The 22,843-nt window shown below is 42.1% G+C and overlaps 1 protein-coding gene across 3 annotated transcripts in view; it reads right to left on the bottom strand.

Annotated features, from left to right (window-relative positions):
• Nucleotides 1–22,843, bottom strand: part of NEURL1 (neuralized E3 ubiquitin protein ligase 1) — a 143,322-nt gene that overhangs the window by 46,461 nt on the left and 74,018 nt on the right. For all 3 annotated transcript variants that reach the window (XM_015633719.3, XM_015633723.1, XM_015633724.3), the window contains exons 2-3: nucleotides 14,150–14,391; nucleotides 9,417–9,738 (exon numbers count right to left, since the gene is read on the bottom strand). In XM_015633719.3, the coding sequence (XP_015489205.1) occupies nucleotides 9,417–9,738; nucleotides 14,150–14,391 (564 nt within the window). The remainder of the gene's footprint in view (nucleotides 1–9,416; nucleotides 9,739–14,149; nucleotides 14,392–22,843) is intronic.

The raw sequence follows: 22,843 nt of genomic DNA, 5'->3' as shown, positions 1-22,843 counted from the left end.
TCTGCCTCACCATCAGATTGTCACCTTGACTTTTCATATCTTGTCTGATTTTGTGGAGCACTGATCTTTTAGGCATCACATCCAAAACTGAAGCACTAGAAATTATCATTAAAATAGTCATAATAGTGGTCATGGCTCAAAACCAAATTATTTATGTATTTCTCTTGAGTGCACAATTACGCTGAGTTGAAATTGTGGGTCCCTGCAGCTCCACAGTGAAACTCTCATTAGTTCAGTTTTCTTTCCAACTATCTCTAGCTTTGATCTACATTGTGAGGCCAATTTCTATCCACCTAGCCAAGGGGTGTTACAGACAAGATCCTAAGACTCTACCATGGCAGGAATAAAGAAATAAAAATGCATTTTGACAAAGGCAGGCAGTGTGAAGGCTCACCTCTGACATGAGCATACACATTTCAGTGTATGGACACACTGAATCAGATCTATCTAGAATAGACAGGGCTACAAACGGGGAGAAACCGAAAGGCCCAGTGTTTTTGTCAGAAAGATGCTTTCACACAAGCCCTGCTGGGATAACAGAGTGGATTGCTGATGTCTGGGAAGGGCTCAGGAGACGGATGGCTGCTGCCTACAAACACCAGAGAGAGCAACAAAAATCAACCAGGGAAACACCACTGAAGAACGAGGAGGAAATGAAAATGCCTTCAGAAACATATTTAACAAATTGTCACCAGTCTCCTGGTTCAAGTGAACATCTATGGGGCTCAGAGGCGCTGGGGTCCTCTGGCCTTGGCCAGGCAAAGAGGGAACACTCTGCATTAAAGATTTTAGAAGCTTCAGATCTTTCCTTGCAAGTGGTGCAGTATTTATTGGCATAGCACCAGCATGAGAATAGGATTATTGGATTTGAAAGGCTTTTTCCCTGGAGTGGTCTTTATCCTCTTAAAAAGATAGAGCAATTAAACATTTTTTTTTCCTGAAGAGAATTAATCGTCTGTGAACAGTCACACTGGTAGCCAGATGCAGCACAAGAGATTTTCATCTTCTTAAATGCATAGTCAGTGGATAGCAATCTGTTTTATCAATCTTTTTATCCCTAGCTACAAACCAAAAATTTTCCAATCCCAAATAACTTTAATTTCTAAATCTAATATGAGCAGATGGAATGGAATTTAAAGAATAAAAAAAAAATGTAAAGGCCTTTAACATCAAAATGATGCTAATGTCTGAGAATCAAAACTGGACATTTTGTTCTAGCCAATAGAAATGGAATGCTTCGTATAAATTTCACAAAGTTCTGCCAACACTACCCTGCTAAAATTTCCAAGAAAACAGGAGGAAGCAGTTACCTAGTGTATGTCTGTTCAAGGTATGATATTTTGGTATCACCAAAAACCACAACAGAGAGGAAACATGTAAAAAATTATTGTCAGAACATAGTTACAAAAATGCAATTAAGAGAGCATCATAGAAGAATGCAAGATTGAGATTTTCCTAAATGTCTGAGTAGGAAAGAGGAGTCCAGGCTCTCACTGAGCACAGCACCTTGCAGGATCAGCTGCATCACAAGCAGAGCTGATGTAACATCTGCACTGGGACTGGAAGTGGAAGTGGATTTTCTACACAAGTAGAAAACCTTTAGAAAAGAAGTAGTAGCTCAGCATGACTAAAAATGATCTAGTGAACAGCATCCCTGCCCATGCCAGTGGTATTGGAATTAGGTGATCTTTAAGGTCCCTTCAAACCCAAACCATTCTATGATTCTGTGAAGAAGCTCTGGCTCGAAACAGAACAGCTTTGAAAATCAGCATAGTCAAAATGTTTTGTTTTCTTCAGGATAAACCAGACAAGGTCTGGAGGAGCTTCCACTGCTCAGTGTTTGGCCAAAAAAAAAGGGATGAGTGAGCAAAAACCCAGGGCTGGACTCTGCTCATAGTGTAAACTCACAGTGACTCCAGAGGTAGCTACAAGTTTAGGTTGGCAAAACTGAGAGCAAAGTTGGGCTATAGGTAAGGGCTTCTATACTGAGCTCAACAACAACTCTGCTTATGCAGTTTGAGGGAAAAAAACTAAAACAAAACCAAAGCAGAAGGAGACTGGACTACAGAGCAACCTCACTTTTAGCTCTGTTGCTGACATGGATGGAAAACCCAATTTTATTTTATTAAAGATGTCAAACTTTTTTTAATAACTCAGATACCTACAGGGATAACAAATTCACATCCTCTTTATAGTAAATTGCATATTCAGCAGCTGTGAGGCCAATTAGACATTGAAATTACAAAGTGCTGCAGAGATACACTGCACAGAGACAGTGTTTGGCTTTATCCTACCAGCAGTATTTAGCTGTCATTTGTCATACACGCTTAGGGGAAAGGGCCTCCACAGCTGGAACAGCTGCAATAGCTGAAATTGCTATATTAGCACAATAAGTTGTTATACTTTTATCAGATCACTCAATTCACATCCAAAACTTACCCCCAACTCCAAATGCACTCTTTCTGTCAAGCTATAGCTTTATGAATGAAGAGGAATTAGCTTTCAGTATTACAGCCTAAGGTTTGAACAGTTTAAACTATTTGGCTGAATTGAGAAAGGTATTAAGAAATCTGCCAAGATTAATTTCCTCTCCCAGCATATTCTCTTTCCCTTTTTTTTTAAGGTACCTATTACTTACAGATTTTAAAAAAGGAACTATATTATACAAACTAAGTAAAATGCAATTATATGTGGCATTAAGTATCAGTTAATAGAGTGCATTAAAAACAAAAGCAATATAGATATCCGAATGGTTTTAATTAGAAAGCTAAAATCTTTGCTAATTTAAGGAATTCTTTGAAATGTCTCTCAAAAGAATACATTTTTCCACTAGTGGTGGATTATTATTCTCTAAAGCCCTGTCCATGCTAGAAATGTCCGTAACTAACTATACCTGTGTAATAAATTCAGTATACATACAATTGTTCTAGTAGTTAATACCTTTAGTAGAAGTAAAAGAAAGTCAAAAGCTTTTTAACTGGAACCACTGTTTCCAGAATCTACTTTGCACACTTCCAATACAAAGTAAAGGCAAGATAAACTTCTTAATGTAAACCAGCAACATTTACCTCCTTAGAGCAACGGCCAAATCAATCATCACAACAGATATTTAATGTGAAGACTCCACTTTTTTTTTTTTTTTTTAACATAGGGACCTATCTTTACAGTGTCTTCATCTGAACTACAATAGACCCATAACAAACACCACTGACAACTGTCAGAGTTTTCATATTTCCTAGGGTTTTTTACGGGTAAAGTGGCCCTTCTTGCCTGTGTTAAGAAAAATACTACAGCTTACCAGAACTAAAGAAACTTTATAGCACAGAATTTTTTTTCACTGGTCATTCTGTCCTGTAGCAGTCTCTTTTTTTCTCAGTGTGGGCAATAAAAGCCCGACTATTCCCCTTCAAGTTTATTCCTACCCAGGTACCCTTGCAGGCTCTCTTGTTGCTGATGAGATTTTATGGATATAAAGTGCCCTATAGCACATTATGTGTCAGATTTTGTCCCTTCTGTGAACCCATGGCAATGCCTTCCCCTCCAAGAGTTCCTGCTAAGGCAAAGGTGCTGCAGCTGAAATCAACAGGTTATCCGAGGTGCAAAGCTGAAGAAATAATGGTAACCTCTGTAAAACTTTGTAATTCAACACCTCCTCCAGACCCAGTGAAGCCTGAAATGCTGACCCGTCAGAGATTTCATTTCACTTAGAATCAGCCTGTTCTGACTTACTTGGTGTTTGCCATTTGCTGCTCAGCCCAAACCCCCGTGCGAACCGCGAGGGCAGGTGGACTCTGCCTTCCCCAGCTCATGGGCACAAAATCTCCACTGCTGGCAGTCAAACACAAAGAGAAGAAAAAATCCCCCACTGCATTCACACAGCCAAGAGGAGCTCTGGATTGCTTGGAAGTGCTGTGTGCAGCAGCCTCCTCATCACAGACTAGACAGGCAGACCTGGAGGACACACAAACCCTCAAGCACAAGGAGCTGCCTAGGTCCAAGGGCAAACTTTTGTGTGCCTACTGCATCTGGAAAAACATTTCCCTCCAGAGGTGCTAAGGCAAAGCAGGGAGTAATTAACATGGCAAGAGATGAGTTATTTATTAAACTGTTTTCACATTTTCAGCTGTGTTAGAGAGCTTCCTGCAGCTGCCATAGAGAAAACAGCTACAGACAATAAAACTTTATGAGCAATTTTAATTCTCTCTCCCCTTAGGAGATGGGGAAAAACAAAGACAACTGACTGTTTGCAGGTCTTGTGTATCTTGCCTTCATTAAGTAGGACTCTGTTTAAGCACTTATGCTTTTCCAGATAGTCACAGACTTCCACAAAAAGGATTAATTGTTTATAGCTTCCACTTTCAACAATACCCTATAAAAATACACTGCAGTCATATCTGATTATCCAATTTTGTTTAGTGCAAAGCACTCTCGGCACATCAGTCTGCTTATTTGCACATGTCAGAATAGCAACAAAATGGATTCCCGTGGGCAATGGAAAATAAGCTTTGCACTTGGAAAATAAAATAGTAATAAGCACACAGTAAAACTGCAGATGCATGCAATAAATTAGATTTATCATCAGTTTTATACCATTAACACCTGAAATTTGCCCATAAATCTACCTCATTTAAGTCTTATTTAATGTTTCTTCTAAAGGCAGCCAGGAGCTAGAGATTCAAACTACGTAAGAACGGACAGGCATGAAGAAAGAAAAACATTTGTTTTCTTGCACATACAAAATGTGCAACTTCCTTGTCAAAGAGACGCCAGCTTGAGGCATAAGATGGGTACATTTCCATCCAGGATCAGCTCACATTTTGACTTAGATACTTTGCAAACATAAAACAATAAGAAGCTAGGAAGAGGATCTGGTGAAAGAAGAGATTTCTCAAATATCTAACACAATATACAGATCTTCCATTTAATTCTCCTAGGATATGTACATATATTTATGACAAAATATTTATTTATACTATATATGCTTCTACTTCAGGTAAATCTAATATGTACATTCAATACACATGCACTTAAATTTTTCCAATCTTGCAAGGTCTTACTAGTTTTTACACATATTTTAGATTTACAAGATGTAGTGAGACTTAGCTTTTAACAGGTGCCTTTCAGTGTGCCAATCTAAATAAAATTATCCTTGATTTTCAAAGCCTGTGCTGGTAAAAGACCAAGAATACTCTGAAGTACTGCATGAATGAAAATACTAATGAATGGGAGAAGAGTGTGAAGAGTAATAAACAGTAAAGGGGTGTGATTGCTGATCATACTAGCAAAGAATGGGACCAAGAAAAATGAGCAGGCTGTAACTCACATTACCCCACTGGAAACAGAATGAGTAGTGAGGTATGCTGGAATCATAACAGTTTTGCAGCACCATTTTTCTGCACTTCTAGAGTACCTGCATTGTGCTTTGAAAGAAAAGACACTAGCTGTTAGGACTAGATGATCTTCATAGGGCCGTTCCCTACATCTGCAATGCTGTGCTGCAGTGTCACTGCCTAAGAAAAAAGGTGATTTTCAAAAAGGAAAAAAAAAATAAAATAGTGATTTTCAAAAAAAGCACCATATAGAAGAGGCAAATCTGTAATCTCCCACCAAAGGTAAAGGAAAATGCTGAGAACAGTCATCATGCTGTACTGCACATGTGACTGAGGGAAGTTACCAACCTTGCTGTCCTGCAGTGAATCCATGGAAAGTGCAAGTGCCAGGCTTAAGCCCAGTGCTTGAAAGAAGCGGGTTAGTATGAGACACCACTTGGTTCCCATGAGCTGCCATTCTTCCTTCATGGCTCTGAAGACTCCAGAATTTAAACAGCTGGGCCTTCTATTTTTTTGATGCTTCATTATAGCTGCAAGGCAGCAGACTGCTTATATTCCATTTTTTCGGACTCTTTTTTAAAAGTGCGAATGAGCATGTGTGTATGTTGAAGTGGTAACATAAGGACAAGCCACATTTTTAGTAAATATTACTTTAAATTACCCTGGAATGTAAAAGTGCACTTGTGCAAAACTAGCTGCCCAAAAAGGAAAGCAGAGCTGTAAACCATCCTGCCTGCAAGTTGAGCATGTCAGCAGGAGAGTCACTGTATAAGGGCATGTTTACAGGTCATGTAAGCCTACACCTACACTGAAACTCATGCCCTAAAACACAGAACATGCACGCACTCCATTGCCACAGAATCTCTATGTCGGCCCTTATTGTGACAGAAAACAGCTGAGAGCCTGTGGTCAGAGGAGACCAGATTCCTGGGTGAATTTAAGCCTTTCCATCTCCATCATGTGGATAGAGTAGAGCAAGGAGCAGCCTCTCACGTGTGAGAGCACTGTGAACCTCATCGCTGAAGCCACCTCAAGGTGGATTTGAACGAGTCCCTCCTTTTGAATCACTCCAGCAGTGACAGGCAAACCCAGTCATGGTCCCAGCTCAGTTCCAGCTCCCCTTGGCTGAGGTGCAGTGGGCCATGCAAGTCTTTTTCACCTGGTTAACTTCAAAATCCAGCTGGCAAAGAAGCTGCTTAAACAGCTCTGCCTTTGAACATACAGCAAGGACAATCAGACCCAGGAACATCTGTGACAGCCACATACACCTGTGCAGTGACAGCAGTACTGACACAAGGGTAATTGTCAGTAAGGCTGATGCTGTGGGTAAAGCCATAAGCAGAAGGAAATGAAAAATTAAGGTACAAACCAGCTGGTTTTTAGTGATGCCAGAATGTTGTGCAAAGCCTGTGATGCAGATAGAGAGAGAGGCAGGACTGAGCTGGGTAACAAGGCTGATGGCAGGTGACACCGTTTGCTCTGGCAAGTCATTTAACTCTCACAAGCTTTGGGCCCCCCTTCATTCAAGTCTTTCTCTATTAGATCTGTAAGACAGGAACACTGTCACTAGCCTTAGTCATTACCCTGTTTTACTGAGTTCCTTATTCAGGCTGGAAGTGATTTGACAGTGTAATGCAGATAAGCAAAATAAAAACGTGCAGTTTTGGATGTTGTTACTTCTGGGAACAAAAATGCACACTGTCCATTTCCCTGCAGAGCTGGGATCTTGCAGTGACACGAGACATACTGCTGCAGGTCCTTCCTTTGGCAAGTCTCAGTTTGGAAGTGAAGTTACATTACTGGGAGTGAGGAGGGAGTAATTATGTAATAAACAGAATGATGCCAGAAATTGTAACGTTTTTGATCTGATTCTTACACATAAAAGCAAATGGAGACCGTGCAGAGGTGCTGTTTGACCCTGTAATCCTACAAGCATTGAGAAAACAGTGAGACTTAAGAACAAGGAACATATTTGGGGTTAGGGGGGCAATAAATCACTGAACTGGAATCTGAAATGCTAGGCTCTTCTGTTCAACATACCACTCCAGCATCCCCAGCCTCCATCAGATGCCCTGCATGCCATACCAGGCTGAATTCGACCATATGTTTGTAGCTAAGCTATGAAATTCATTTGTCAAGTCCCGGGAGTTTTTGGCAAGTTATCCTGTGCTACATGTGTGGTCTGCTACACTAGAGCAGGCATGCAGAGCAGAGTAACTGGAATGTCTATAGGATCCAGTGCAACACAGTTGATGATTTCCCTCCTCTGACTTTTAGTGCATTATTCACATTTAATAATGAATGGAGATGGAGAGAACTCGCGTGGAAGCCGTTTCAGCAGTTTCAGGCTTAAAGCCTGCTGAAGGCTGCTGGAACAAACTCTAAATACATTTCTGAGCTCCACGCCAACTGTGTAAACTCAGAAGCTGCCTGCTTCATTCAGGGACTTCATACCCACCAAAGAGTCAGGAGCTACTTGGACTAGAGGTAAGTCAGTGGCTGGCAGAAGTCACATTTTCCTTGTGAAAGGGGATGTGGAAGATGCTAGGAAAATGCAGGGGCAGATGACAAATAGGAAATTATTTCTCTAGCGTTTTGAAAGGAAACACATAATCCAAAGTTATGGGCACTCATTAATCAGGCAGAGTACTCCTGAGGAGCCAAATCTCACAAGAACAGCCGTAGGACTTTGAGTCATTTGTAAGCTCTTCCTAACTGAACCCTTGTCATGACATTTGCCCAAATTCTCCATCCCAATTCAAATATCACCACCTTGGCCTATGAACAGTTGCCTAGTGGCTCTGATTCAAGTTGATTCACAACAGAAGATAAATCTTTCTGCACCTAAAAAAAGAAAAAGCTGCTGAGAAATTCTTCAATTCCTCTGCCTTGTGCAATCCTGGGCCAGGAGTTTTTGCAACAAGGTCATTCTCATTTCTTCATCTCCGGAACGTATGTCCCTCTTTCCTGCTGTGCTGATTGCTGTGCGTAGGCCTGCCACCATATTTTTTTTAATACAGCACAGAATGCTAAAATGAGGCAGAGCTGTCAGAAAGAAGTTTAATTGAAGTTTTTATTATATAGCATGAATAAAGCATGATATACAGCATGAAGCTGACACTTTAACAGAGATTAACAGGCTGCATGGCAGGAAAAAGCCAGAATCTCTCTCAGCCTCAGATCATCTCATCTTCAGAAGGAACTTCAGCTCTTGAAGGTACCATCTAACCTTTTCCACGGTGAAAAAAGGCCCATGAAACTACTGTTACATGGAGAAGTGCTGCAATTTGCCTCCCAGAGACAATGCAAAGCATACTCTAAGGCTGTGTGCTGACATTCCTGGTTCCCTGGTTCCTGGTTCCCAGCAGTGCTGCTGCCCTTCAGACCTTTGAGATTCTTTTCAGTTCCTCTCAGATGTATCAACTCAAATAGCCCAAACCTTGACAGCCTCCACATCAGGGACTGAGTCCTCATGAATGCCAAACTATCTCCATTTCAACTGAGGATGGCCGAAGACACAGGCACTCAGCACTCCTCATCCTCCAACCCCAACTGTATATCCAACCATCAGGCTCCAGAGGACAAATCAAACTCCTCTGTGAAAGCAACATCCTGGAAAAACCAGCCACAGATTCTCTCAGATAATTTGGAAGATGGCCATGTTTCAAACCTGTCCATTAAACCTGACAGAAAATCATAATAGTGCCAACCAGGAAGGATTTAACCATAGCACATAAAATGCACTTCCCCACTGTGGCACAGGGAAAGCACAAGATGATATAAAAAATCAAGTCTTACAAGGTACATGACACACTCCAGGCTATTCTCTGATAGAGCTACACCTCTGAGCAGAAATCTACTTACTTAGAGAGGGCTTCTAGTGCTATATTGTAGCAGCTGTTTCCCACCTCCCACTGATGTTGTATATACATGCTAAGTTTCAAACACCCACTGATCCAGGCTGAGGTCCTGAGATGCTCTGGGGAGGAACGACAGCTGTTTCCCTGTACTTGTCCCAGCACAGAGAGGGGACAGGCAGTGTCAGGCTGGCCCTTTGTCAGGGATGGCTTGGACCCAGGTACTCACCTAAGAGCTGCACTCCGCGAGTGAGCCCATAGACATCAATCAAGGCCCAGAGGGGCTCTGCCGTCCTCACGCCGCTGAAGAAGAGCATTGCAGCAGAGTCATTCACCCGGTAGAAAACCCGTCCCTTCTTGTCCACCCAGAAGGCTATGATGTTTCCTTCATTTGCAAACTCTTCTGGCAGTGCCTTGGCCCAAAACCCGCTTTGGGAAACCAAGTCAGGGCACGCGTACTTTGGCAGAGTGTCAGGGTTAATCCTCGATGGATCCTTGGAAGTGAAGCCGAGTCGAAGAGCCCCACTCCAGCAACACTGCTTTTTAGTGATCTGCAAAGACAACAGCAGCAATGACAGCACTGGACACTTTAACATAAACTTACACACTAAAGGCTTTATGCATTGAACACTGGTGGCCAGTGAGCAGAAAACCCCACCAGATTTAGGAAACATTTCACTCACCAAACACTGCTGTAGCTTTTTCAGCTGCACACAGCAATGTTGCTGCACACTTAGGATACAGTGCCCATATTTAAAACCAAATAAATCAAATTAAATCTATGTGAATAGGTGAAATTTAATTACAGCTGCACGATGATTCATTTCTATTTCTAGGGTAATTCCTTTTAACCTAAGAATAACCCGCTCACAAAATGTGCCCAAAATGGCCACAAGACCTTTTATCTCAGCAGAGCTCTTCTCACATTGTGCTCAGGTGTTTGGGTCTCTCATGACCTGAGAGAAAAGCTCCAGAATCACAGTTACCACCACACAGTTTTCTGGGTTTCTCAGGCAAGTAAATACAGTCTTTCCCTTGTTTAACTTCTCATATTGGATGACATATTGAAATCACAGCCTTGCAGCAGAGGACTTGTGTGTGGGATAAGCACAATATAGAGTATTTGCCTTTGTTAAATACAAAATTTTGAAGCAACAATAGATGTTTTCTTATGATTGGGAAAACCTACTTATTTCAGCTGTGAATGGTGTTTTGAGAAGCACGTTGTGCATAATTACACCTGACCTGTCAGTATGCAATTACTCAGTGCTATGGTTTTTGGAATGGTCATGTGTCATACCCATCCTTCTGCACATGACAGACAGCAGGACAAAGGATCACAGATACCTCTGAAGTCATCAGCTTCTACTCACAAGAGCTGAGCCCTGGGCAGTAGGGGATCTGTGGGGAGCAGGCAGCAGGTCCTAAACACATGTAGCACACTGAAAACACTACTCAGTGACAAGGTCTCTTTTTTTTCCCATGGAAGCAAGGAGTCTTCCAGAGTTAGTATGGTCCTTAGATGATGTCCTTGGTGAAGTTTTTCCTCTCATTTTATTCTTTCAGTATGAATCTGCTAGGAATTGTTCCACTCAAAGGGGTTCTGCCTGTCAGCATCCAGACTTTGACATGAAAGATCTAAGAATATTGGACCTAACCCTGATGTGAGGCCAAGACGCTTCCTGCATGCCAGCTGACACACAATCATGCTATCTGTTCACACTTTGAACCTGCAGCAAACACAAGAGCACTTGAGATAGTTGTCTTCCATCAATGCCTCGGCAGCCTCAAGCAATTCCACTGCTGGCCACAGGACAAGAGCAGAAACATGGATAGGTACCACCTACCAGATGTCACACAAAACTTGCTATCTTTCTGTAATTTCATGCTCTGCCAAAGCACTAATGGCTTGGATGTATGGCAATGACAGAGACTGAACTGTCCAGGACTGCAGGACTTTGTTCTCAAAAGCCTGGCAACAGCCTCACATGTACCAGCTTGGAAGAATAGAATTTTCACTAAGGAATTCTACAAGATGTTTTCTTTGGACTTCTGAATTCCCTGCTCATCAAATTCGTAAATACTGTGCTTTTCTTTTACATATTCCTCTCCAAGGCAAATCTGGAACATGCGCCCTTGGGGTCACAATAATCTTACAGCAAAGACATTGTTCAAAGCCTAGAGATTTCTATTTTATAATTAAAATATCAGAGACAATAACTCAGAGCTCAGAAAAAAGTTTTCAATGGACAATTTTTCAGTTAAGGAAAAGGTGCTGCTCTTTATCCCTCCCTTCTCAGTCCATCCAGGCTAACCTAAACTGTTTACATGAAACACTTGAGCATTGACCTCAGTCCCAGGAGCCATGGGAAGCTCCTGCTTGCAGGGTGGACACTGGCATGACACTAAAAAGGACTGAAGCACATTTGCTATTTTATTTATATGTGTGTCCCCAGTAGAAGTTGGGTTAACAGGGTACACACACTACAAAACAGGGAAACACAATACACACGCTCCAAGAAGAAGCCTGGGTTATTTTTTGCAGCAAATTTACTTCAAGCCCTAAAAGCTTTTGGGTCTAAGATAAATATGGCCTCATTGTCATTTGTACAATTCAGTCTCTTGCCAATACTTCACAGCAATCACAGGCAGCATGAAGTAAATATTCATATGGTAATTGAGGCTGCACATGTTCCATGTATTAATCAGCACCTATAAACAGTTCTCAATACAGTCTGACCACAGGCAAACTAATATCCAAATTAAAATCACGTATAAAGCCTGCCAAGAATTAGACACAGCTGGACAAAGGGAACACAGTTTTTCTAAAAAAGGCAACAGTTAATGATGGACCAAATTCTCCTTTCAGCAGCTACTCCTAGTAGAAAAGCTTGGGAGGTCCACCGGGTACCAGAAGGAGAGGAAAACACAGAATCAACATTCAAACTGCTAAACCATGGCTGCTTTCAGGCAGATGATATAAAAGCCGTTCAGGCTCCTGATCTTTACTGCCTTATGCCATCTTTGAGAACTATACTTCCTAGCATTGCCCCAAATTACATGGAAGAAATCATACTGGAGCACTTGTCCCTGAGGCTGCTTGACAGCCATATTCCCGTATTCCCAGGGCTGCAAAATAATGTCAGAATAAAACCTGAGATACAATAGCTAATAAACCAAATGAAAACTCCTTACTGCTTTCCTCAGTTTTCCAGAGGGAGTATAGACTTTATAGGACCTGAATGACTGGGTTCATGGTTAGTCTGTGGCTGGTAAGAAGGTCTAAGATGCTGCTTTCCACAAGCACAAACAATAGCAAGGCAGTTACAGGATGGACTTATACAAAAGCAAGGCTGTTTTCACATTTCATCCCTCCCTAGAGCACAAGGTCTGCTAAAGCCTGTTGATTACTCCCATGAGACCTTCCCACTGGAATCAGCAGGAGCTCTGCTCATAAATCTCTTGTGCAGATCTGCATGCGTATCCATCACATATGTTATGCAAGATAAAATCCCCAAATACACAGAGATAAACAAGTGTGAATTTCCAGAGGTAGCTACCTTGTTTCAGAATGAAGAAGAAATAACCCAGAACCTTTGCCTAAACCACTAAATCCACTCAAATCTTTGATAGTGTCTTCAAAAGTAAAATGCTGCTTTCATCTCCTCCCAGATTATTTGTCACAGTTGCTTGTCCAAAGTGCTGGCCAACATGGGAAAAATCTCTTTGGGCAATGTGAGAGATTCCTGCTGGGCTTCCAGACTGAATAGAAGCAGTAAGAGCTCCATAGGAAGCATAACAAACTTGTAGTGGGGATTTTCTGTCTCTTGGCCTGAGGCTGAAATCACTGAAATCTCCATGTATTTCCCAAAGGAGGCATGTCCCTCATTCCTTGCTCTTTTGCTGGCTGTGAGGGAAGAGGCAGAGAAGGTTGATACACAGCAGTAGGACCCAGCACTCCAGGACCTCTAGAAATGGGCAACAACAGCAAGATCATTCTAACTGGGTATCTAGATGCTGACAAACCTTCTGGAAAACTCCTTCTGCACAAGTAAAGAATTAGCAGTCAGATCATTCATGTGTGCCATGAACTAAAGTGGCCAAAGAAGATGACTTATTTCATGCCAATAAAGGCGTGAAATCAGCTATGAACAGAAAAAAGCAGCCCCATAAGCTAGAGGACATAAAGTATCTGTAGGTGAAGTTTCAAGGGTCCCAAGCTCCTTAAAGGTGCCAATAATCTGAAAAGCGCTTCAGTTCCTAAGGACATGGAGGAATTTCTCCATCAGAAAGCAGCTCCTGGTGTTCATGGAGGCATGGTATCTTAGAGGACCTGGATATCCCATGCCAGCTGCAGCATGGCATGGTACCAGAGGTACAAACTCCATCCTCCAGACAACCACAGACACAAAGAAAGGGAAATCAGCCTGTATCAGTGAGAAAAATGTGATCCCTGCAATGTTCTCTCCTCTGATCTTAATGCTACCAGGTGACTGAACAAAGCAGTCAGCAGACTGCCAGAAAGGTCCTTTTCTTAAACAGCAACAGTGATCACACTGACTGCTCCTTTCATCCCTTCCTCCAAACTCTTTTGTTTTTCCTGCCAAGCTAGTGAGCAAGAATCTTCACTTCTGGTTCCTTTTTGACCTTTTATCTCCTGGCTTTCCAAGCAATCTCAGTTTAGTCTGTTGTACTTGTCTAACATCAATGGAAGTATTTTTGGAAGGTAGATTTCCCTTTTGTTCTGTTTCTACAGCAGTCTGTCCCTATGGCTCCAAGAACTACAGTGACAAAAGCAGAAGTACCAATGAAGATTGCAGATATTCAAGGCCAAGATCTGACTACTGTGCTTTTCAAGCAAGAGCCAAAGATCTGCTGCAAGCACCAAAGCCCGATACACCCCAGCATTCATTCCCAGCAGCTCCCATGGCAAAAAGTTTTTACTTTTTATAATTTACTCACCTTAAGCCTGACTTGTTCATAAATAACAATGGGCCTGTTGCTGAAGGTAATGGCATTGCAGAAGCTAGCCTGGCGCTTCACTGCCTTCTGTGTTGTGTCCATGATGATCTGGGACCCCTTCGTGTGAGGATGGAAAAGCAGAGGGCTGATGGATAGAGTTCCACATTGTGGGATGGGGAGACAGTGCTTCTGCTTGTGGTGGCATCTATGGGAGGAAGTCGAAAATGACCCACCAATGGAATCTGAAAGCAGAATGGAGAAAAAAGGGTTTCAAATCTACTGTGAGTAATACAGATAATTTTCAATGAAAGGAGAAAAAAAAAGCAGACATACTTCAGATAGAAAAAAATTAGCCAAATCCTTAAATTATAAACTGCTGAGGGATTTTAGAGTATCTTCAGCAATAAAAGGCTGCAAGGATACTGAAGATTCCACTTTGGACAATCCAACAGTACAGAGCATGATATTAGGACTGCATCTCAGCACTGAAATCACAGGTCATCTTGAGGCCACGGACCAGGAGGGAATAAAAGAATTGGTTCTAAAATTGGATCAAAGCCCTTGTGAAGTTGCTGTATTAAAGTGTCACACCTAGGGAACAATCTTCCCCTTCCATAGGACTCTTACACAACTTGACCATTTCTCTCACACCTCCTTTGCAACAGCAGCTCCATTGACCTTTGCCTCCACGTGACTCTGGGTGCCCTATCCACCCACGCCATGTGCCAGCTCAGGCACACACATTGCTAATTTATACACAAGCACCACTCAGCACTGACTCACCTGGATCTCTCCTCCACTGATAAGAACCTCAGTTGAGATCCCACATATCATGAAGGCATTGATCAGCACATCATGATTACAGCGGGGAAAAGTAAGAGGGAGAAAGGCTGTGAAGAATGGAAGAAATTACATCTTTCTCCACTCAAGACTCTACAGAAAGACTTGACACAGGATCAGCACAGCCACGACAGCAGCTTTGTTCCTGAACAAATGGACAGGCACGTTTCTTTTTAACAGGGAACCTGCAGCAGCTCCAGATCAAAACAACTTCTCTGCTGAACACAAGTCATCTGCTTCCTATTCCTTGTGTGCACATACACACTACAACATGCACACATGTTTGGGAGGAAATACTCTTAAATTTGGAAACAGAGTACCAACAGAACACAGGACTATTCTGTGACAGACTGAGGGACGCTACAAAAGCAAATATGATCTTAAGAATGTGCCAGTTTGTGCTGTAGAGCTGCATGACTAAACTGTACTCTTTACATACACAAACTATAGAAACTAATTATCTATATTCTTCACACAAATTAACTGTTCACTGCTATGTATTTCTATAGCTACTATAAAATAATGCTTACACCTCTAATGTAACTGTTGATTGTGCAATAAAAAGTCCAGACCCTCTTCCTTACAACCTTTTGGGTAGTCTTAGCTTGTAGCTACAACAAAGCTGTAACAGCACATCCTCAAACTGAGTGTGATTAACTATCAGCAGAACTTAAAATGCTGGCTTCTGATGAGAACATTCTAATTCAACTTCAGCAGCTGTCACTCTGGCCTTCTCATCTCCTTGATGGAATTTTTTTCCTCCCATTTTCAGCAACAGCACTCTTCCTTCAGAACAGAGCAGGTAGGTCATACAGCAGGGCTGTTACCTTTAAACACTTCCATTAATGCTTTATGGGACATATGAATCAACTGGGAGTTTTTTGATGCTAAAAGTGATGTGGAATATGTCAGCTTACTTCTGTTCCTCACACATGCAGACGGAGAAGTAAGGTGCAGAGTACTGAGGAAAAGTAGAAGTTAACCTGAGCAGGCAGGTCACAGAGGGAAACCTTTGGGAAGAACAGACTGCATGAAAAGGGACCTTCACAGGGGAAGGTCAGGATGTAGAAGCTCACATGAGCCTGACCTTTTCCCTTTGGAAAGGTCACTGCTGACCTGTGGGGGGAGCACCCTGGCTTTACCCACAGACCAGAGTAGGAGGTCAGAAGACAATACAAGCTGCAGCAGGCCCACAGACAGAATATTCTCAGAATATTCTGCCTAAAACTGCCTAAAAGAGAGGTACTGCCTCTCAATTAAAGACTGTCACATGCCCAAAGAACAGAAGGCTGAATCCCTTCCAGTATCACTAGATTTTCGGAAACTAGGTGTGTTCTCTACTATCTCCCCTTTGAAACTGCTATCTTGTGACAAAAGTCACAAGAGCAAGATCATGCCTGTCTGAAAACAGCCTCTGTGCTGAAGGGCTGCAAGCCCAGAGGGGCACAGTAGAGCTCTGTACAGCTTTCCAGCTTCCATGCTAGGGGTCCCAAAGAACAGCAGCTCCTCACTCCTTAGGTTTGACTTCATCTCTCCATTCATGCCTGGTTATAGATGCTGTTTGAACTATTTCACTCAGCACCAGGTTTGAACCCTGAACCCAACATTTTCGGAATATCCTAAGCCCTGCCAAGACCATAGCAAAAGTGGTAAAGTACCACTTGCTCCCCTGAGCTGCAAGGTCATGGACTGGATCTTCTGAAACCTTTAAGCGAGCCAAGGTGAAGAAGATGCTAATATGAACCACACCACAACACAACTGAACTGCTCTGTCTTCAGTGTCCCACTCCTAAGTGCATCCTTTTAGAGGCCCTTTGGTAAAGCAGAGTATTTCCCCAAAAGTGGCACACTCCTCCTTCCCTGTGCCTTAGATGTCCCTGTTCTCCCAGATCTCAAGGCCTGACCAGCATCCTGTATAGCACACACAAGGCAACGCTGGGAGTTCTCAGCTTAGGAAAATGCAGCTCAAAGCCTCTTAGGGGTTTCCACCAGAAGTGCTCATGCTCTGCAAACATTACACATAATCTTGAAGGCATGGGATTTCTTAAATTCTGCAAGAAATGTCTGAATTTATTTTTTCTTTAATACATTTTTTCCAGTTGAAAATACCTCAATAGGCACTCATGACAATATTGAAAAAAAACATTTCAGATTGAAAACTGACTGCAAGGGATTAAAGATAAATTTCTTATAGCATGTGAAATAAGTATCATTCAGAATTGAAAGAAAAAGAAAACAAGACTTTAAAACAGAGGCCAAAGATTAACATGCAATAGCAAATGGAAATGACATATCCTTGTCTGCCTGGGGAGAAGGAGAGGCCTGGGGTGGGGACAGAGGTACCTGTGCTGCAGGCAAGTGAAAGCGAAACGAGCAGGCATGGCAAACACCACACTATGAATGGAGAAGAGTGTTTCAGAATTATTACTTTATCAGAAGAGGCTGACAGTGCTTTATCTGGCAGGTGGCCTTAATGGATAAGCACTTAAAGGGAAGGATTTTGAGAAGGAAGAAAAGGAAACCATATGTGGGTGTAGGGACAGGGACACCCACACAAGTGAAGCAGAAAAGGCCTGCCCTTGAAGGAGTCTCCACACAACCTTTCCAAAGCTGGGTAGTTAGTAATAGCACAGGGAGAAAAAAAATCAACCTATATGAATGCTTGCAAACCTTACCATTTCTTGAGCTGGACCCATACTTTTGAAAATTATCAGTGAAACACAGCATAACTAGTTACACTGATCATTTATATTTGTTAATAATAAGCTCAGAAGAAGAAAACATATTGAAATTGTTATGCTAGGCTTTGCAAAAGGATTCTTAAAAGCACAACTTGAAATACAGTTTACTAAAAATAAACATTAGCTTAACACCAGTGGAAACTTGAAAGGGGGTGCAAACCTTGTTTTCTCACATGCAGCCTGACCCAGGGCATGTGCACAGAAGAGAAAAACATAAATTACTGTAAATCTTCACTGCCTTTAAAAACATGTTTGCTGTTCTTGAGGGAGTAAGTAATAATACATCTACAGTCTATTGCCAGCTCTCCCTGGGCCTGTAGGATGGCAATGACCCTGTCAGATTGCTGTCACCACAGTAAAGTACTCATGTTTGCATGGCAGGATGACCGAGAAGCCAAAGCAAAGCTTTGATCCTCCACAGGAAGAGACTATAGCTTTGCAAGAGTTGGGGTATTCAATGATAGAAATGCAAAGGGTTAATTCTAGAGTGCTAAATCCAAATTAAGGAGCATTTTGGGTTTAACTTTAGTGAATTAGGGAAATATCTACAAGGTGGATCTCAGCCAGCTGGTCGGATCTAGCATTCCCATCCAAGACTCCAAAAGAAGTCAAAGCCAAAACATAACTTACTTTCATCTGTGCTATTTTAGAGGTGACAAGATGTATCAAGCGAGTAGGTTTGTGCACAGTGTAAGATTTTCCATTTACAACACAAGAGGCAGGTGCAGGCCAACCACGTGCATATGAAAGGGGATAATACCAGTCCTGTTTGTTTTTTTAACCTGAAATGCAAATTTGTCTAAATTGTCTTTACAGTAAGAGATAAGAGACAACAAGTGAGGTTTTAGAGCATCTGTGAGAAACCTCCCTCTATCCAGTATAAAACTTGGGCAACAGAAGCTGGAGTTGTTTGCAGGATGATCTGCAATGGATCCGTCTTTCAAACCTGACAAATGGTGGGAAGGAAGTGGTTCATTTTGTCGAGCCCTCAAAGTGAAGAAGCTGATTTTTCATTTCATAAAGAAAAGTGGAATGAGGGGAAGAGATGCAAAAAATGACAGTAAGAACAAAGGGCAGGAAAACAGGTGCAACAAGTAAAATTTTTAATAAATACACGCACAGCAAGACTTTGTTTGCCAGGGACAGAAGACATGACTTCAAAGCTTCAGCACAGAAAGGAAAGGAGAAAGGCTATGTCCTGGGGATGGCATAGAGGCAAGTTGGATCTGCAAGACTCACAATATTGGTGTGTTTGAGCGCATTTAGGAGGATGGACTGAGAGAGAGAGAGACGCTGTCATTTCCTCTGTGTCTCTGCTCAGCTGGGATGTGCATTTTCTCTCTATTCCTTGCAGTGCTGTAGCTGAGGAGCAGAGATACGTCCTGTCCAACAGGATGCACAGGGACAGCAACCTCTGCAAGAGTGCCAGGCAGTGACCTGGGAGTGGGGCTTTTTTAGCAACACAGCTGAACACCTCAACTTAGGAGTCCCTGGTCAGAACCTGGATGTAAGGCTTTACAAAAGCTTGCCTGAAGACAGTGCTGAGGCTCTGACTATCAGTAAGAGTCAGGAGTGTGGCAACTTCTGTAAAGCTTGAAAAAAGTAGATAAAAGAGCTGAGGAGTAACACAAGAATAAGATCTCTTCTTCAGTTATAATAAGCCTGAGTTGTTTGTAATATTTTATTTTAAAAAAGGCAAAATACTCAGAGCAAAAGTTTAGGCAGGGTAAAGTAGATAGATTTAAGTACTACAGATGAGAAGTGAATCTGTTAATTGACTACAGGAAGGATAAGGCTGAACTGATGTTTGTTGCTGAAATTACACAGAGAGATGAGAAGATGTCTCTGTGCAGAGGTTAGAGAAGACTCTGCCAGATGAGGGAAGGAAAACGCAGGAGAGGCAGATGGAGAGGGCAGCAGGACAGGACTGAGCTGGGAAGGCAAACCCTCACACATACCATCTCCAGGAAGAGCAATCCAGATGATGGCTCTGTAAGCACTTAAAAAGTACCAAGGCTGACCAGGCCCTATTCTTTATTGAAGAATAGATGACACCAAGAAGAAAAGTGTGAATATAGTTCTACATGCACATCAGGCTATTAAGAAGAACTCTCTTCCCCTTATAAATGAATTTTTAAATTTCATATCTTCGGCTACAATGCTGTGTAATCATTAATCATCTCCCGGTGCCTAATTAGGCACTGTTTATTCAGTGTCTTTCAGTCATTTACAAAAATTCAGTTACTCTTGTGACACACCAGAGGCCTCTGGCACCCCTCCACTTCCCATGGATGCAGCCCACCCTTTCCAGGTCCCTCCTTGCCCTCTCTCCATGCAAATCCCCCTGAGCCCCTGCGGGCCATAAGCCCACTAAGCATGTAAGAACAGCAGAGCATAAGTAAGCAGCCATATGCTCCCATCTGCCAGGTAAGGAGAGAGGGGTGAGCAGCTCCCCCCGGAAGTTGCTGGGCAGAAGGAATTGCCTTGGGAGCTGCACCCCCGAGCTCCAGACAAATCCATGGAAAGGGATGCATCCCTGCATCAGCAGCAGCCACTCCTCCCTACAGTAGCTTCCAGCAGCTCCTCTGATCCACAGGCAGGAGCAACTTGCACGTGCAATAATTATGTTTTTGACAGCAGGGAGGCATTTCTGACCTTATTTTCTTTGTACCTTGGTGATGCATCTTTATTATTCTTACTATGGCTTACTAACTTATTATTGTAGGTTGATGCTGTGAGGAGGAAAGCAGGAGATCAAAGTAAAAATCTTAGTGCCATGGAAGCATCTAAGATTTCTTTCTTGATTTAGAACATTTTTGCTCTGCTGTGATCAGGTAGGCTCTGTCAGCACTCTAATGAGAAATGTAATAATATATTTATGTCTTCTAACAAAAGAAAGCAAGTCTAGTTAGGTTTAGGGTCTAGGGATGTTTCAAAAACTCTGTTTATCCCTCTCTTGCAAAAGTGCAGTTTGGTAAACTCCTTTTCTAAAGCTGATGCTTCAGGAGGAATAGAAACAGCCTGCCGAGAGTGATGGCTGATCTGTCTGTGCTGCAGATGGTGGGACATAAGGAAGAAAAAAACTCAGAACTTTCCATGCTCTGCCCTGTTGATAATCCTTATCTTCTCAAAGATAAGCTGATACACTATTGGCCACAAGATTACATATAATTTATAAGTTATGTTTGCTTTTCTGACTCACTGCATTAACAAACCTACTTCTTGTCATAGCTCCTTTTCCAGATGCTGCCCAGTTGGGATAAGCCATTGACCTCTCCCACCTACTGTAACTCCAGTTACTCATTTCTTTAGTATAGATCAGAACTATGCACAGAACATGTTTTTGTTAACATTACAAAATTCCTCCTAATTTACACTAACATGGTTTTCATGATTTACACTAATCATGTAAACCAAGCCCAAGCAGTCATTGCAGATATTCACATTAGAGTTGTGCTGCTGAGATTAGGGCCAGGAGCCCTTCATCCCTCTCTACACAGGTCCCAGGGTACCATACAAATATAAACCTTGCACCCACTTTGAACCAAAGCCTCACAGTCACAAGCTGGGTGTTCTCACCGTGGTGCTGCCCCGCAACGCTGGGCACAGGCGTGACAAACAGCAAAGCTGCTGCCCCAGAGGCAGCCCTGTCTCACTGCACAGCCACAGTCAGCAGAGAAGCCACTCTCAGAGAGTTCATGACAGTTCATACTGCAAGAAGAAAAAAAAAAAAAGCTACACAAAAGCAGAGCCCGAGTGCAAATATTTTACGGCTGTGTAGTATTTCCATGCACTACAAATCAATGTAAAAGATGTTTTCTTCAAGGGGCCTCATATAGGCTGTGTTTTTAAAATGCATTCCCTCTGCTAAATATAAATCAGTAAGAGTTTTTGTTCTTCCAAAAGATTAGCTAGCCTCAGTATTTTGGGATCTAATTCTGGAATACTTGTTGAGGTGCCAGCATTCTCTTCCAATTTAAATACAGTTTAATGGAAAGTCTATCCTGGGCACATTTTCCATCTACACTGTAATAGCTTGAAAGTCTGAACACTGAGAGTTCACCAGAAACAGAGGTAACCTATCAAGGTTAAACTTCATTTATTTGTCAGGATTAGAAAGGATGTGGGAGCAATGGAGAGCAAGAGAAAGCAAACGTAAGAGCAGTAGAGACAAGCAAATGGATCTGTAGAACCAAAATCCAAAAGATGGTAGAAATGGTGTAGCCTATTGAGAAGGCCATGCAAAGAAAAGGAGAGAAGCTGTGGTTCTGAAATCAAGCACTTGGATTTGCTTTGAGTTGTATCTGTGTAAAATCAAAGATGTGCCCCTAGACTCAAGATGCTGAATTAGGCACACATCAGACTGCTCCCACTGAATATTTACAATATAACAGGATGCTTTTCTTTGCATCAGTTGAAAGAGACAGGATATTTTGTGGAGCATATCTGAATTCTTCTTCTTCTTGGATGATCAGCTAGAGGATGCTTACACATCCTGAGCATCTTGTTCAGCACAGCTCCCTAATCAGAGACCACCTCTAATCAAGAAAGACATGCACTGGGTTGAATGGTAAGAGCAGTGGAAGAGCACCTTCTCTTACCTAGTTGGAGATTAGACTGTGTTCAGTACCACATATCATGAAGCTCTATGCTGTAATGCCATTTCTAGAGACTCTCAGAAAGCAGTTTTTCTTCTGTCATACATGACAATTACACTTGGAGTGTGCCTTTTTTCTAATATAAAACATCAGTTTAGAGTCACTTCAAGAAAGTGTGAAGTTGGGTCATTTTGTGTGCAGTCTTGTTTAAAAACACAGTGCTCAAATTATTCTTGTTTCAAACCCTTCCTCCTGAAAGTCTCCTGCTGTTTTTCCTTGCAGGATCCCTTGAGAGCATGATTGCCAGGAGCAGCTCCTTACCCATCCATATTTAAATTTGTGAGGTGCAGTGATCTTTTGCCAAAATTATCTAGTGTTGATATGATAATGTACCCAAACTCAGGTCACTGTTCTTTCCTTCCTGTAACTGGTAGCTGTGGAAATACTGCCAACCAGCAGGTCTTCTCTGTCCTTTTTTTGCCTATTTTAATTTCCTTCTGATCAACTGAAAATTT

This window comes from Parus major, chromosome 6, assembly GCF_001522545.3.
Source record: "Parus major isolate Abel chromosome 6, Parus_major1.1, whole genome shotgun sequence".
NCBI lineage: Eukaryota > Metazoa > Chordata > Aves > Passeriformes > Paridae > Parus > Parus major.
The sequence above is the reverse complement of the archived record's forward strand: the minus strand, read 5'-3'. Positions and strand labels throughout refer to the sequence as shown.